Source organism: Rhipicephalus microplus, chromosome X (assembly GCF_043290135.1).
Source record: "Rhipicephalus microplus isolate Deutch F79 chromosome X, USDA_Rmic, whole genome shotgun sequence".
Classification (NCBI taxonomy): Eukaryota; Metazoa; Arthropoda; class Arachnida; order Ixodida; family Ixodidae; genus Rhipicephalus; species Rhipicephalus microplus.
The window spans coordinates 179685030-179702055 of NC_134710.1; the positions used below are offsets into that span (position 1 = coordinate 179685030).

The 17026-nt window shown below is 44.7% G+C and overlaps 2 protein-coding genes across 27 annotated transcripts in view; one reads left to right on the top strand and one right to left on the bottom strand.

Moving 5' to 3' along the window:
- The window catches only part of LOC119176963 (uncharacterized), a 351479-nt gene extending 343577 nt beyond the window's left edge, over positions 1-7902 (top strand). For 25 of the 26 annotated variants that reach the window (XM_075878307.1, XM_075878295.1, XM_075878310.1 and 22 more), the window contains 2 exons: positions 121-187; positions 7144-7902. In XM_075878307.1, the coding sequence (XP_075734422.1) occupies positions 121-187; positions 7144-7330 (254 nt within the window). In that variant the 3' untranslated portion in view covers positions 7331-7902. The remainder of the gene's footprint in view (positions 1-120; positions 188-7143) is intronic. The other variant, XM_075878317.1, reaches the window with a different exon arrangement.
- Positions 7903-15114: 7212 nt separating this feature from the next.
- LOC119177233 (uncharacterized) overlaps positions 15115-17026 on the bottom strand; it is a 68942-nt gene continuing 67030 nt past the window's right edge. Inside the window, exon 15 of the mRNA XM_037428657.2 lies at positions 15115-16339. Coding sequence (XP_037284554.2) covers positions 15353-16339 — 987 coding nt within the window. The 3' untranslated portion in view covers positions 15115-15352. The remainder of the gene's footprint in view (positions 16340-17026) is intronic.

A 17026-nucleotide genomic window follows, 5' to 3' on the forward strand; every position in this document is an offset into this window, starting at 1 on the left:
TAGCTGTAGTCTGCAGTGACACGGATGTCGCGCTGCTAGCATTTTTTTACAGTATATTGTCTTAGTGCCCTACCTATGCATTAATAAACAACTACTATGTGACTGGCATTTTTCTTTAAGGCGGGGACCATTGGATGGAAGCAGAGTCAGCTTTGGATGACTCTTCGCGACCAGTCACTGCTACTCGGTGAGGCACCATTGTGCACCTGTGGAAATTATTTTTGTTTACGATACCACGAGCAGAGTTGTGACAAGCTATTGCAATTCTAGCCACAAATTTTCATTGTATGCCATCTTGAGTTTAGGTGCATGTTAATGAACCAGGAGGTCAAAAATTAATTCGGGTATGACATGCTTCACTGCCATATCATTGTTCTGGCACGTAAAACCTAATATATCTATGAAACGATTATTTAGTCTCATTCTATCATGATTGGCTAATCTCAAAAGGCCCTTCATCGTGCAAAAATAATAATAAGCATATTTTGAATGTTGCTTGCTATTATTTATGTCCTGCTGGATGATTGCTATGTGCTAATTAAGCATGTTTTGCAAGACATACCGTATTTTCCGGTGTATAAGGCGCACCTTTGTATAAGACGCACCCCCCAGTTTTCGCAAGTTTTCATGCAAAAATTAATATATAAGACGCTCCGGTGTATAAGACGCACCTTCATTCACTCACTTTCCGCAAAGAAACTTCATATAGTGCAGTTGAGCGAGCATTGTAAAATGCCGTACTTACGTTTCTGACCGCCAGTCCGTAAGAAAACTTATACTACACCGAACTTGTGAGAAAAAATAATGCGCACCCACTGAAACGTTCTGCACGACTGCAGGAAAACATTTTATTCCTCAAAGCCCTTAAAGTCCTCGTCCTCCGACGCGCTTTGGAATAGTTCAGCGAGCTCTGGCGGCAGTGACGCTGGGACTTCCTCTGTTTCCTCTTCGGAATCGCTGCTGCTGCTGCTGTCGTCGTCGAGGCCAGGGGCTGAGGACGCTAGCAGGCCTGCCTTGCGCAACCCCGCAGTTACGGTGGCCTGTGACACCGCACACCAGGCTTCGCGCACCCACTTTGCGACCTCGCAAAACGAAGCACGCCTCATGCGTCCAGTTGCGGTATAGCTATGCTCGCCGTCGGACATCCATGACTCCCACAGGCGCCGCAGAATAGCCTTGAAACTGCGGTTCACCGAGATGTCCAACGGCTGAAGTATTTTTGTCATCCCGCCTGGGATAACCGCAGCGGTGCAGTTTTTTGCCTTGATGCGTTTCAAAGTGAGCTCCGTTATATGCGCCCGCATGCTATCCAATACCAGGAGGCCCTTCTTCGCATGAAAGAAACCGTCCGGTCGCTTAGAAAAGCATTTTTCAAGCCACTTGCCCATCATCTCTTCGTCCATCCAGCCTTTCACGTTCGTTTCTATGACGACACCAGGCGGGAAAGACTCTTTCGGCATCGCCTTCCGCTTGAATATAATCATTGGCGGAAGTTTTTGCCCGTCGGCGCAACATGCCAGCACAACCGTGAAGTGCACTTTTTCGTGGCCGGTAGTTTTGATGGTGACAAACTTGTCACCTTTCGGTGCCACACTCCTTTCCATTGGAATGTCAAACGTAAGTGGCACCTCGTCCATGTTTATTATATGGCTGTTGCCGATGCCATAGTCTTCAATGGCTTTCTTAACGAAAGCCTGGAATCTTTCAAGCTTGTCCTTGAAATCTGCTGGCAGATTCTGGCACATGCTTGTGCGGGCCCTCATCGCCAGCGCTTTGCGGCGCATAAATCTGGAGCACCAGGACGGCCCGCCAACAAAATCAACGGCGCCCACCTCCTTAGCTAGCGCCTGCGCTTTGAGACGCAGCTGCACCGTTGACATCGCCCTACCTTGGGCACGCTGCTCCAGTATCCATGAGTGCAGACGTCCCTCAAGGTCTGGCCATCGTGCTTTCTTGCCGCGGTCAGCTTTCTTGTCACTCTTCATGGCCTGAAGCTTAGCAGTCGACTGTCGCCATGTGCGGACCATCTTCTCCGTGACGTCGAAATGACGGCCCGCTGCCCGGTTTCCGTAGTCCTCTGCATACTTCACAGCAGCAAGCTTAAACTTCGCCGTGTAACTTTTCCGTTTAGCCGGCATACTGCAGGTGAAGGTAACAAAGGCGCGGACCAACCGAACGAATGAAGTTGCTAATGGCGACTAGTCCAACTCGCTGAATGACAGCGTAGCGGTGGTAGCCGCAGTAGCGGCCGAATCCGAACCAAACCGCCGAACCCGTCGCGCACCTATCGCCATCTTAAGCCGATTTCACTCACTGAGTACAGCTCTCTATGGTACAGCCTCCGAAACGCGCGCAGCTTCAGTGAGCTGAGAACTCGCACGACGACATACCTTTTAAAATTTTTCAGTTTTATGTACTTTGGTTTTGTTTTAAAACTGTAGTACCGGCACGTTGAGTGTTCGTTATTATAATTATGATGCATAATTCGCATTGGACTGCTCTAGTGGTTTAAAAAAAAAGACTAATGAGCATCAACACGAGTTTCTCCCAAAAAACTACCCAAAAAAGTGCGTATAAGACGCACCGTTGTATAAGACGCACCTCCGAAAATTTTGGAAAAAAACCGCGTCTTATACACCGGAAAATACGGTATATATGAAGTTTTTCCAGTTCAGTCTTCTGGCCACATTGGCAGTGTTGTCTGAACAATTATTTGCATACATATGTAGTGTGGGATTAGAGACTGGTGGCATGCAGGTAGGCTACCTGATTGTCTTTACAAAGGACATAATGGATTCTATAAATGTTCTTTGGCATTAACTTCATGTGCGTTGGTTTCAACATATGGCAGTGCACAAGCTTAATCTCTAAAATATTCCTACACGTTGTTCTATCAAAGCACAAGAACACAATTTTTTTAAAGTCGATAGTCTTTCTTGGGGACCTAGACGCAAAAATTTTGGTCTGTCTGTCTGTCTGTCTGTCTGTCTGTCTTTCTGTCTGTACATCTGTCTCTTTGTCTATTTTTAACAGCATTGGGTACTTGAAACGGCTGACCCCATCCACAGCGCCCACCGATGTTGCTCAAGATTCAGCGTTCATACTTGTGCAATTGTCAATTAAAAAGTAATTATTGCGCATGTCTGGGGCACCATAACAACACGTATATATTCTGCATGTGCGCCTTTTACTAGAAAAGACATACATAAGTAATTTTAAGGACCGTAGCGCTTATCACGCTGCGCTGACCTAGCAACGCTTGCACGAAAAGGAGAGCGTTTCCAACGCTTTGCTAAAACGAGACGGTGGTGGCACCTACCCTGGCGACGTGTATATCATGAGGCTGAGAGACGCAACACCCGAAAACACCGGCAAAACCACTGCATATAGTTCGGCTTTAGCTCTCTTGGGTGTGTACGCTCTTTATATGTAGTGTACATTTGTACTGCGTATCCACCGCTAATGACAAAGAGGCAAAGAAGGCTGTTCGCTGTGAAAAACAGGTACAAAGTTGCAATGCTGAGGTGATATTTTAAGCTGGAGCTTGGTGTTTGATCAAAATAACTATAGGCTGAATTTTGACAGGCTGGTGTTGCATGACGCACTTTGCTTGCTAGTTGTGTGGCGGCTTTTACAAGTGCAATATGTGGCACATATCTTCTGTGGATGTCGAACAACTTGCAGCAATATACGCCTTTCGCTATGTTATTTTTACAGCGGAAGCTGTTATCAGATTACAACTCTGGTCTCGCACAGCATCGTAGTTGTCCGCCGCTGCTGGTGTTTGTAACGACATCGCGTGAAATTAGAAAAAAAAAAAACTTGTACGAATCACACAGCGGGGCTAGAACCCCGGTCCACTGATTGATTGATTGATTGATTTGTGGGGTTTAACGTCCCAAAACCACCATAGGATTATGAGAGACGCCGTAGTGGAGGGCTCCGGAAATTTCGACCACCTGGGGTTCTTTAGCGTGCACCCAAATCTGAGAACACGGGCCTACAACATTTCCGCCTCCATCGGAAATGTAGCCGCCGCAGCCGGGATTTGAACCCGCGACCTGCGGGTCAGCAGCCGAGTACCTTAGCCACTAGACCACCGCGGCAGGGCAAACCCCGGTCCACTGGGTTCAAGCCCAGTATTGTACCACTGCGCCGCGCTGAAGCTTGAAACTTGTTGGCAAACTTGCCGTAGGCAGGCTTGATGTTTGTTCATCTAATAACTGTGGCATATACCCACTTCACATAATTCCCCATCGTTGTCAGCCACTGCATGAACAATTGCCGCAAAATTCCTCGGGATAGTTTAGGGGATACCACACTTCTCAGAAGAATGATGAAAAATAGCATAGCGAATGCCGGCCTACTACCCTAATATTCTTATTATTAATGCCGTAGTGTGCATCAAGCAAGTGTGCTTGCAGCAGTTACCCAACGAGTGTTTAGAAAAGACTCTGAAAGGCCGCTCTTCTAGTTTTCGCTGTTACTGTGCTGCTTCTTCCGCGCAGGCCTGGTGTATTTTTTTCTTTCTCCATCTTTCATTTATTTCTCACTGTGTCTGTATTTCTTGTTACCTCTTTCTTTTATTCTCTTTCTCTTCATTTCTTTCTGCTTTACGTCCCTTCTGCCTCGTGTTTTACTGTCTTTTCCTTTACTGCACTTCTACACTACTTCGCTCTCCCCCCTGCTTTCTTATTTGTAAGTTTCTTAATCAAATTTTCGCCCTTGTCCTTGCGGGTTTGTGAAATAAAGTATGTCTGCATGTATAATGCAGGTGCACAAATTAACCGCGAATAGAAGCCAGTTGGTATGCATAACGCAAAGCTCTCAAAAATTGGCCGCCTATTTTGATACAAAGCACAGGTTCCAGAGAAGCTGTCTGTTAAAGGGGCCCTGAAGTACTTTTTGAACTAACCTGGAAATGAATTCACTGGAAGAGTTTATTGCCTCACGAATTCAACACCGCAAAAATTTTAAGAAACCTTTCAGTGCAAGTAGGGCATTCTCTCTTCTCTCAACCCTGACGAAAGCGCTGGGAACTAAGCAGGGAGGGATGGCAGGGGAAACAAAAAAAAGTACGTCACGTGCACCTTGTGACCTTGAGCACTTTTTTCTTTTTTGTGTGATCGCGCGCATATACTGGACAAGTCCCGGGTTCCCACCAAGATCTCTGTATCTCTGTAACGACCGAGCGCTCTATGTTCAAATCAGCCAATGGCTGATAGATGGGCTTTCTATTAGTGATTTTTGAGCGTCGTCCGTCATTTGTCGAGAGAAGAGAAAGCAAATTCTAGCTGACTTTGATAATTAATTGTGAATTTCAGGGCGCATGCTCCGCTATAATATTTGGTTCGCGTGTTTTCAGGACCCTCTACTTCCAATCGGCAGCGTTTTCTGACCATGCTCACAAAGTGTTGCAGGGCCCTTTTAAGAGAACTGGTGATTTGCTCACTCAGTCGTAATAAGCGCACAGCAAATCTTGCAGACCTTGAAACATACGTATAGTATTAAAAACTGTCAAATTGCATACTGTCGTCAGAAATATCGACATACACTTTTCCCTTCTAGTTCGGTGTATGCATGTCTTTTTCTTCGTTTCTCGTTGCGCCTACTGGACATTGCAAAGAGCTTTTGCCACTGCTAAATTTGTTTTGGGCATCCAAAAGTCATACAACGATGTCTAGATGCACTGCTAAAAGCACTTTATGCGATACCTACATGTGTTCTCTGCCACTGCGTGGACAGATTTGGAGAATAGATGGCAATCGAGCATGACTGTATAAACAAAGGTACCTTGTGCGCAGTCCCTCGTGATGCCAATAGGCCAATAGCGACGCGGCGTCGGCCCCAGGAAAAGAGGGGTAAGGGGTGGAAGTAAGAGAGAAGTCTTCACAGATGCGGCTTTCTTTAAAGCATGATGCTCTTCAAGAAATTTCACTGCCTACGCGGCACTGCAATGTGGTGACTTGCCATGGGCGACCGTGGTAACTGAACTATGCTGCGCGAGGCCTCCGCGCTTGTCTGCAGGCATTTTTCTGCTTGCTTTGCAGTTAGGATGACATGCTACAAAGAAAGCAAGCAACTTTTTCGTTGTTGTTCTTGCACAAAAATTTGAAATTCTTTGTGCATTTATTGCAGTTGTTTCTCATTAATGGCTATGAGATTTTAAAAATAAATTTGAAAAGAAAGTAGTGTGATTGTATTTGACAAGGGCAGCAATGTTCAGACTGTTTTCTTGTAGCAACTGTTTAGCATTGTTGGCTGGCGGACTTGATGTGATTAACGGAATTGCCTGGTTCTAAATAATTTGGAGTGGTTTTCAATGCATGGTGAAAGTCAACGAAGTCACAAAGATGAACAGTGTATTCTATCTATGTTCAAAAAGCGTTGCAGCGTCGGGCCCTCTTGAGAAAGCATAAGGGGAAAGTATGCTTGATTGCTGAAATTATTGTTGTGCTGTTGCGGTGTGAAAAAAATTACCAGTCTTCATGCGTATGATTTAGCGCTGTGACACTTTTCAAGGAGTAGCTCAATGATGAAATAGCTGGCCCCAGCATTGCAGAACATAGCTGTGAATTAGTAGCTGGGCTGCTAACATCAAAAGCGTTACCTATAATGTCTGTTCGGTTCCAACCCAGTTATGTTTGCGTACGTCTCTTTGTGTCGGGCGTGGATGCTGCTAAGTCAGTATCTCGCCGGAAATACTTATTTGGATACAACTATATGTCACCAAAAGCTGAGGCCAGGGCATGTTTAATAAAGAGAAACAATTAAGCAATTATTGCATGTCGCATGCAAGTTCCAGTAATTCCGCTTCTAAGCCCCGTATGTTGACCAACAAAAGAATGCCATGGAGCATGCCTCTCGTCTGCATAGTTGTAAGTTAAATCACTAATGAATGCGTTATATCGGCTGTTGAATATATCAGAAAGCTTTCATATAATTCATTTGATATGTTTGGTATACGCCACTGGTTGTGCCCCCTCTTGGCAATCCTCAAGAATGGGTAGGGGGAAAGAGAGAGAGAAACTTTTATTAGAAACAGCATGAGTGCTTTTCCGACGATGCACGCAACTGTGATGACCTGTACCGTACAGGTTACGGCCCGACGTATTGATGTGGCACATGCTCTGCTTTTCGCAGCGTCATCACGACGCGCACTACGCGCACCGTGGGTCCGGACGGCCGAGAACAGCTGGTGACAACCACAACCGAGGAGGGGGCTGGTGGCGACGAACCAGAGTTGCGCCTGCGCCGCAGCATGCAAGGGGTCCTGGATAGCTTCATGGCGGACCCATCTGCACCTCCACCGCATTCTGACGAGGAGTGAAGTCCCCGCCGGCGTGCCGCACATCTTCGCTCTCTGTAACCCCGTAGCACACATCGTACAGAAAGTCTTGTTTTGCACACGGGCCGCCGCTTCGCAGAATCGCGTTCCCCAGTATATCTCGTGGCCGACCCTTCTGCAGCATTTGGCCTAATGTGCTTTCTTCAGATGAGGGAAGAACAGATCGCTCGCCCCGATATATTCGCTTATAGGCCGGTTCTCACTGCCTCTGGTGATGATGCTGTGACACAGCGTCACATTTACCTCGTCTCATCGCTTGTCGCACTGTGACTCGACGACATCTCACTATTGGCGTTTCACTCATCAGTACTAACTCAGTTATTGATTCAGTGTTTGGAACTCTCTGATGTCGATATTCATGGACATGGTTGGCGCTGTCTTTGGAGCCTCGCAGCGCCTTACGTTTGCTTGTTTGCGTCGCATTAGGAATGCAAAGCATCGTATTGAAGCAGTGCAGTATGTTAGGCGTCATCGTACTACGTGCACGTTCTTTTCTCGCCGAGGTGGGGCGATCATGTTCTGTCGTTGTGGTGGTTTAGGTTTTTAGCACTGACCTGCGCTTAGGGCCGTGATGTGTTCGACCTTTCGCGCTATTTTTTTGTTGTTCCTGGTGCGTCATGTATGTAAAAGTTAGGGCCACTGGGCACCGTGGTTGAAGTGAGTAGCTCGCGTCTGGCTCTCATTGTGTGCGAGCTTTGTCTGGTGCACGTGGCGATGCTAGCGGAGTGCTTTTAAGGCACAAGTACAGTGCAGTCTGCGGCTTTTCATGGCCTTTACTTGTGGAGCGCTGCGTGCAGATCACGCTTGAGCGATAGGGGATTTATCACACTGTTTATGTAATCTCACGTGCATGTTCTTGGCTTTCAATAAAATGCATTTTGGCTTACGTTGATGCCCCTTGTTTCACTTTTTCTTTTTTGGCCCAATAGTTTGTTGTACCATAACGGACACACAGTGTGTATACTAGCTCAGCAGCCAATTGTCCCCAAAAAAATATGTACATGAATGTAGGAACCTTGTCTCGTCGAGATATGTATGAATAGCAACCTCAACAGGCTTAAAAAAATTGAAAAATGTCCGCTAGTGTATGGCTCCTCACTTTTCTAGGTGAATTTCGCAAGTATAGTAGCCATACCAAGTAGTCATAAAACTTATACTGTATACTTCTTCAAATAAGTTTCATCATATTAAAAAAAGCACCACACTAAAGCTCAAATTAATGCACCAAGTATGTACATTGTCACAACTACAATTATCTTCTTGAACCACTCACTCTGATTGTTTAAAAAGTCACCCTTGCCTGTTTAAAAAACTGGTTTTACGGCTCATCTTCCCTACACCATAAAATAATCAAACGGTTTGTTTAGGTTGTGGCTTCTCAATTACTGCTAAATGGGCTGAATTTCTTGAATAATTTTGTACCTTATTTACATATAATAAACAAAACTTAGCAGTGTTCATTGTGTGTACAATAAATATGTCTGGAATGCTTTTAAGTGCGGTGTACTTAAGGGGGCAGGCTGTCGTATGCTGTCTTTGTCACTTGCCATAATCCAGGCAAAACGACGTATATATCATAGCCAGCTGTAGCATATTCAGTGCACGCTTGCACCAAGTATAAGTCTTCTTTCTCTTGTGGGTCAAGCGCCTTGATTATGATTTTAGCATAATTCTTCCTATTGTTGTTCTAGCACCTTGACGATGATATTACTCCAGGCAAAACTACATGCAGCATAGCTAACTATGCTGCATATTACATGGCTTTATATGGCTGCATATATATCAATATATAATGAGCATGCACTTGCGCAAAAAGAGGTCTTCTCTTCGAGCACCTCGGTGGTGAATAAAGTGCAAACATTGCTGCTATGGCTAGGGAAACATGACAACACAAACCACGTATAAAAATTGAAAGAGGAAGCAAATGAGAAATAGAGTGAAAGAAAGAGAGAAAAAACAATTGAATAAAACGATTAAAAAAACCCCAGAAAGCTAGAGTCCTACTATACACACCAACTTACGAAGGCAACAGTTAGCCCAACAAACCGGTATGCGCTGCTCAAATTTGGGCCACCTATGAAAAAGCTATCATTATAAATGAGTATACGTCATGGAAATCGGGTAAATCTCATTATCACCTTTACTCCACTAAACAGAAAGGGGGCAGGAGTTAGCCTAACGCTAGGCAACGGGAAATATAGCTATGCGAGACACCAAAGCAATGGAAGGTCTATGCCAGTGACAACTTGCCGTATATCTATGAGAGGTGTGAACGCTTGGTTTCAGCTCGAGTTTCTTTCCTTGGAGTTAGGATGTCCCTGTCATGTTTGTGACTGTCAGTGGTTTAACTCGAACCTTTCTGCACTTAGAAAAAATGTGGATACAACCCAGCATCACCCAGTTAAAGCCTAGCAATGACCGAGAAGCAACCCTCATCACTTAGCGAAGTCCTAAAAACAACCTAAAAGCAACAAGATTTGTCTTCAGAATTGCCCAGTTTGGCCGTGTCAAGCCCTGAGCAGCTTAGTGCAAGTTTAACCAGTTTTGTTTCTTTTTTTCTGTCTTATATAAGTGGAAGCCAATAAAGGAACGAAAGATTCAAGAGAGGTAAGTATACTGTATAGATATTTTCGTAGAAGAGAGAGAAGTATATAGTAGAGATTTTTTCGTAGATGGTCGTATACGGGGTTTTCACTCAGTGACATTGCGCGTAAGGAAAAGATCAGAGTGACTACTGGCGGATGACAGTGGAACGTAAGTTAATGTATGAGGCAGCAGGCAAACGCAACTAGCAATGCTTAGGCCACGTGAGTGCTTTTCACGAGTCGGAAAGAATTAAGATGAAGAGCATCAGCTCGAGCAGTAGACACATCACAGAGTGATATGAAAAACAAAACAAAATTGTGGACGAAGATGAGGTTGTGTGGACGAGAATGGGCAGTGAATAAGACCAGTAGGTTGATCGAGCAGTTCTTTCAAGGGCACTGCAGATATATATAGACAGCGTAAATAACATGAGTTGGGGTTATGCGGAGTTTCTTAAGGAATCGGGATTTGGTGCTCTTAACCGACAAATGGGCTACGCGTGTCAATGAGAGCATTGACATTAAGACTGTTGGCTTGAACTCCTCAAGTTTTCATGCGTAGCTTGTGTATATATATATATATATATATATATATATATATACCCACACACACACACACACACACATTAAGAAGTGTATACTTAAGGGCTCGTTTTTCCGTGTTTTACACAATATTAATGAGATCTAACAGACAATAATGCCAAGAAAAGTATAGGGGAAGATATATATATATATATAGATAGATAGATAGATAGATAGATAGATAGATAGATAGATAGATAGATAGATAGATAGATAGATAGATAGATAGATAGATAGATAGATAGATAGATAGATCGACAGACTGACCTGGGGAGCTGGTGGTGTTCCAAAAGAGCCTATCGCTGCAGGGAAAAAAAAAAAAGACGTGCTCATCCAAAAGCCCTCCTCGCCCACAGCTGCAGTGCGCACCAAACAAAGCAAATAAAACTAAATTTTTTCTGGGGCAGGGGTTTGAACCGGAGTCACTCCAGTCTGAAAGCGAGTGCCATGACCTCTCGCGTGCCATATCTTGCCGAGAGAGAACCGTACTGAAGCACACGAATGCGTTACCGACATTGCATTAAATAGTTGGGAAGCAGTACGCTTAATTGCTATGGAGACTTCATTGCAGTATTGGCGCACTAAAAGCGATCTGCTGGACAGCGAGTAAGGTTGATATAAGGATTTGCAAATTTTGGGTAAATTCCGACTTCGAAAAAACTGAATACCTTGACCGCGTTTCAACGATCAGGGGAGGATCCTTTCATTGGGTCATTCTAGAGACTGACTAACACATACTGCATTCTTATACGAAGATAAGATACTCACACGAGCGCTCGTGTGTGTATCCCTTCTTTGTGGAGCGTGTTCTGTGTTTACGCTGATAACTTTAATTCAGAAGCTATGTACCAACTAGGCCCAAAAGGAATATTATTGACCCTGGAAAGAACATGAAAGACGCCATGGCAATGCAGCCTGAAAACAGCGTTGGAGGGAAGGCTTCTACCTATAATAAAAATGGAACGTTTACATTGCGAGAGAGCATTGCTAAATGCGAACGAATGAAAGTAAGAAAGAAAAAGAAAAAAACAGGCAGCTAGTATATATCAGGTATGCCAATGCCTTATCCGCTTGCCTCGATTTTCCCGTTGGCTCAGGAAGGGCTGCTGAATTTAGGTTTAATGGTCTTTTCTGTTCCGTGGGCAATTTAGCAGAGCTTTTGAGGTGGCACGACACAATGAAATGTTACATTGCGAAGTTGCACCGTTCAGTTTATAGGTGCGGAAAATACTAGCAGGATGCAGAGGAAGAGGGCTGCTTTGGTTTGGCTGCCCTCGGTTGTATTATAGTAGATTGACCCAGACGCAGCACCAGAAATTGATTTGCCCTTAGTAAGGGTCACAAAACAAATAGGCTGCAGTACAGTTTTCAAGTTCTTGCCTGGTGACTGCCTGAATTAGTGAAATCACTAGTGCAGATGTTTCATTGCTCGCACACGGAACACGGGTCAATTCCTATTTAGAGCTTATGAGGAACACAGCGACGATAGCAGAAATGCTTCTTGAGTGACCGTATAAGTGCTGACGCAATTATAGCGCGCTGGTTTGCACAAGGGTGATTTTTCAGGAAACCATCAGCGTTTTGGAAAATGTGCCTATAGCGTCGATGTGCCTACTTGCATGAGAGGCATTCAGAAAGCTTTTCTGTTCCTGTCGGTGGGGCATGGGCCTGTGACACGGTGGTTAGACCAGCAACTTATACAACAGCCAGGGTGTGAATCTAGCCGTCGGAATATTGTAGTTTTGTTTTTTAGTTGCTTGCGAACGGCGTGTCCTTCACCAGCGCCATCGGAAATTACGCGCACTCCGCTATCCGCCCCCGAATCTAGAACTGTGATGTTCCGTACTACGCCGAAGAATGCCTATTCTGAGACATGAAAATTCCCTGTTTCACGGACTTTTTTCCTGCAAATGTTGAGAAATTGCCAGCATATTTCCCTGCCCAACAGTACTAATTTCCGCTCCCATCCACCCGCACACATACTATATTTAAACGTGTCTGACGGACTGGCGACATTTGAAATCGTGACTAGCCCCTCCACTGCCGCACAACAAAAGCATGACTTTATTAATTCGTATACCGTTAGTACACTACACATTGTAGGCTTCATGTCTAACACTAATAGTGAACTAGAAATTGCTTCGCATAAATATCACAAACAAATCAAATCTGAAAGGCTATGCTTGCGTGGCATGCGCCAGAACCGATTACAGCAGATGAAAGCGCACTGTGACCGCTAATTATCGGTTATCAGGGAAGGATTTAACCACTCCTGAAATTTCCTGCAACATCACAAAGATTCCATTTTCCCCTTTGGCTCAAAATGAAAGGCAAAAATTTCCTGAAAAGGGGAAAATTCCTGGCACGGAAAATCACTGCTCCAGAACGGCTCGAGGGGAAAATCAGAATTCTATGTTGACATTAGCACGAATGATGGCGTTAGCAAAAATGGGGGGCTGGTCTCACCGGCTAGGAGAGCTATACATGTTCGTATATGCCCAGTCATCGTCAACGTCACCCAGCTGGGCTTTCGAAACTTGACAGTCCCTTTAGCTAACACTAAAAAGCACAAGAGAAGGCCTAAGCTCTCACATTTTATTTCCTGATAATCCACATTTGAGTCATTTTTCTTACTTTCCAATCTGATTCACCTGATGTCCGTAGTGGTCACTTCTAATCATTTGACATACACTTGATGCTTGAATCCTTCTAATTCACCACCGTTCATATTCTTCTTCCTAACACAGACGCTGCAAGGCAGCTATAGCTTCCTTACCTGTCGCGTAGCATGTCTGGCGAAGGGGAACACGCCAAGCAAAAGACATACAAGATTCCACCAAATGAACCCGACGCTGGAACTGCGACCTCTATGCGGACTTTGTCGATATGAATTCGCTTCTTTGTCGGCTTTTGTTAGGGGCTGCCTTTATGAAGGCATGCACAATATTAATTGGAGTTATCGACTCTGCGGTATGCGAAGTCTGTGGCACCGAAGTGGACATCAATCATTTTCTATGTTGCTGTCTTTAGTTTCACTCTGAAAGGCGAACACTTGCTGATGCGTTGCGACGATTGGATCATTGTCCACTCTCCATGCAGATGCTGCTGGAGAACCGATTCCCATAAATTGTCGACTCTCACGAAAGTTGAAGCATACAAGTGCTTAAAAAAAACAAAAAAAAAACTACGGGCTATGGGAACACCTTTGAGTATTGTACAGTGCCACTACAGCATACACGTCAGTGCATTTATTGATTATTTCCATCCTTCCTTCCCTCCTCTATCTCTTGTCTCCACTCCAGTTAGTTTCTCATTTCTCAACGTATAGGTATAACTAACCAGACTTCTGTCTGGTTAACTTCCTCGCCCTCTTCCTTTCGTTGTCACCCTTCTTTTTAATTAGCATTTGGCAGCTCTTTATTTAATTTGACTTTTCATATTTGGAATGTGGGTATGCGCCACCCACCACTTTTGATAGCATTCGTGCGGAATGCGCCGGACGCCAGATTTTTATAGCAGAACTGTTATGGTCGAGGTTTTGCCGTGCGTCGTGAACAGAAAATTGTCTTCATCATGAACAGATGCTGGTTCACTGTCCACCCAAGTATTTGATGGTTTACAACGGAAGCTTGAACGTGTTCACCAGATCTGCTGTGACACAGCCCTGTGCGACTTAGTGCAAGCTGCACTAATTACTTTTCTAAACTCAAGAAGCACACGAGGCTTCCGCCAATCACGAGGATCGCTCGACTGAGACACGGTGACGTATGGCATAGGTACTGTGGCGTGTTCTGGTTTAGATACTCCATCGAGGTCCTTTAAGAGGTAGTTTCCATGGCTGAGAGGCTATTCAGAAGCTTTGTCGACAGGGCCGCAAGGACCGAGCAACTGCACTCATAGGTGGAGGTGCTGGGTACTTGAGAGTGCTATAGTATACAGACACGGGTGTGAACATGCAATATGGGCTGGATATTTTTCACCAACTTGAGCTGGCGAACTGGAAAAAGCAATGTTCACCTATTTATTAAATTGTTTCCCCCACATTCACTTTGTTAGATTGGAAGGGAGCCAAGTATTTCACCTAGCGAAACAAGTGGAGCAGAATAAAAACTTGTTCTTGGGCACTGCATCTTCTCTTCTTTCCACCTTTTTCATGTTTTAGCTTTTGCAACAGAATTATTTAATTCAGCAGAAGAGAGCAGAGATGAGCTACACGCTGGCGCTTTGTGATCGAGGTGAGTGAACGACATAAATATTCGTGTGGCAAGCATGTGGCACTTCTGTACAGATTCAAAAGACATCGGTTAAGTTGATTGGTTAAACTTCAGCTAATATTGCATATTCATGAAGCAACACAAATGGCACAGTAAGGACTGTTTCACGCCATAAAAGTTCACACGACGACAGATTTTCTTATGACGCACACCTTTACTGTCGGCGCAACGAGCGAATATGTGCAATGAACGACAACATCAAGAAAAAAAATGTTCAGGAAAGAAGCTTCAGTGAGACAAAAGAGGAATTCAGCAGTACTCTGTATGTTTGTTTTTTATGGGAAAAGAGGAAGGGGTAAGAGAAATAACGATTTCGTACAAAACATTGTGTAGCTTTAAATATATTCTTCGTGACGTGTTTATTTTTTTTCTTTATTGATGAGGGAAATGAGGCGGCGTCAAAGTCGAAATATTTCGCACTTAAATGCTTTACTTTCGACGTCACTGCTGCATGGACGGTACTGGGAGCGCATGGCCCTTAAAAAATGCATAGGCATTGAAGGGGCAGCAAAAATGTGGTACACGCATCGCCGTTATTACTGACACTGCGTTCTTTGCCAAGTTTATGATTTGGTTACGAAAAGAGGCAGCCACTTCGTTCTACTGAATGAACGTGATCTTGCTGTAACTGGCGACGACGATGATCTCTCTAATACTGCATTGAGTGCTTCCGGGGGAGATTCGGTGTCATCACTAACTGAGAGGGGCAAAGTTTGTCTGCAGAGTTGCCCGATCGCAGAGTAGTCCTTCTTTTTCGGCCTACGGAGCCTAAGAGAAAGAAAGCTTTTTTCCGTGGACTCTTGCCTCGACTTCCGATGCTGCGTCGTTGCATCTTCACGGGAAAATTTCAGCCTCTGATTCTGTTCTAAAAGCACATTTAAGTTAGCAGCAGTTGAGTCATGACAGGGAGAGGGCGAACTGTCGGTTGCAGAAAGAAAAGCAGTGACTTCTTGTCTTGATGAAGCAAGCTCCTGTGTGCTCCGTGGCAGCGCCACTGGGACTGCCATAGAAGTATGTGGAATGTAGTAAGAACTTTGTCCATGCCTGCTTGACGTCAGCGAACTTTTGTGGCTAGAGTCCCACGAAGGGCTCGGTAGACTCGAAGATGTGCTGCCTGAGGACTTTTGGCTTCTTGGAGTTTCAGAATGACAAGGTTCTTGCGGAATCCGCAAGTCTGATGGGTCACGCTCGTGATCAGTGAACGTATGTTCTTTTCTGTAGCGTCTGCTTACTTTCGACATACAAGCAGAGTCGTAGTTTTTTTCTGTTGCATCAGACAAAGAACCTCGATCGGTCTTTGCACGATCATGGTCACTGAGGCATAACGAGATATGATGTGGGCTGTTGCTAAGGCACCCGTCTTTCATTTCAACTGTTTCATTTCTGTCGTTGCAGCCTGTGGGCGAATGCGAGCGGACTTTTTGTTGTGGGAACGAAGGGGCTAGGTCCTCACTGAGACGGGTCTGTAGATCTGTCGTGTTAGACTTATCTTTATGTGTAGTACTCGGGCCACGACGATCATGGCTCTTCCAAGTAAAGTTGTATGCAACCTGGAAAAAAGAGGAAGAAAATAAAATAAATCTTTGTTAGGACGTGCCACTATTCCGAATAGAATCGTAGCAATATGCTTGTCCAAGGTGGACAGTAGGAAGTTTTTAATAGTGGCCTCAAAGTGCTTTGCGTGTACTGACTTTGGCTCACGCAGGAACTACGAGTCTCTGTACCACTCCACGGTGGCTATAAAAAAAGGAAACTGCGATAAATGATGACTAAAATCTGGCGTACAAATTTACTTTTCGTACATGTAATCCTCAATTTTTTTTATTTGAAAGGTAATGAATTTGGTGGTACTCGTCATCGATTTTATGAGTATGTGAGTATACACATTACTTGCCATCATCGGCCAAGACAACCCAACTTTGAGTCAACTGCTGCTTCAAGCCAACTCTCGTCCGGCGTCTGAAATCAAGAGCACATCTTTGAAAGAAAAGTGGCGTCCTGGCCAATATTGGTTCGATGCGTGAGCTCGGATAAAGCGACAGCATACACCAGCATTTGTTTTATGATAACGTCAATTGCTCACAAGTCGAGACAGTAAATTTGGTCTTAGCCAAGAACCATCGCTTCGATAACGCCATGCTTGTTTGACGGAAAGCTCTTGGGGTACGCTTTGGTAGCTTTGGGGCTCCCGCTAAATTTCAGAAATAGGGTGCCCGACGCAAAGCCTAAGTGCTGTC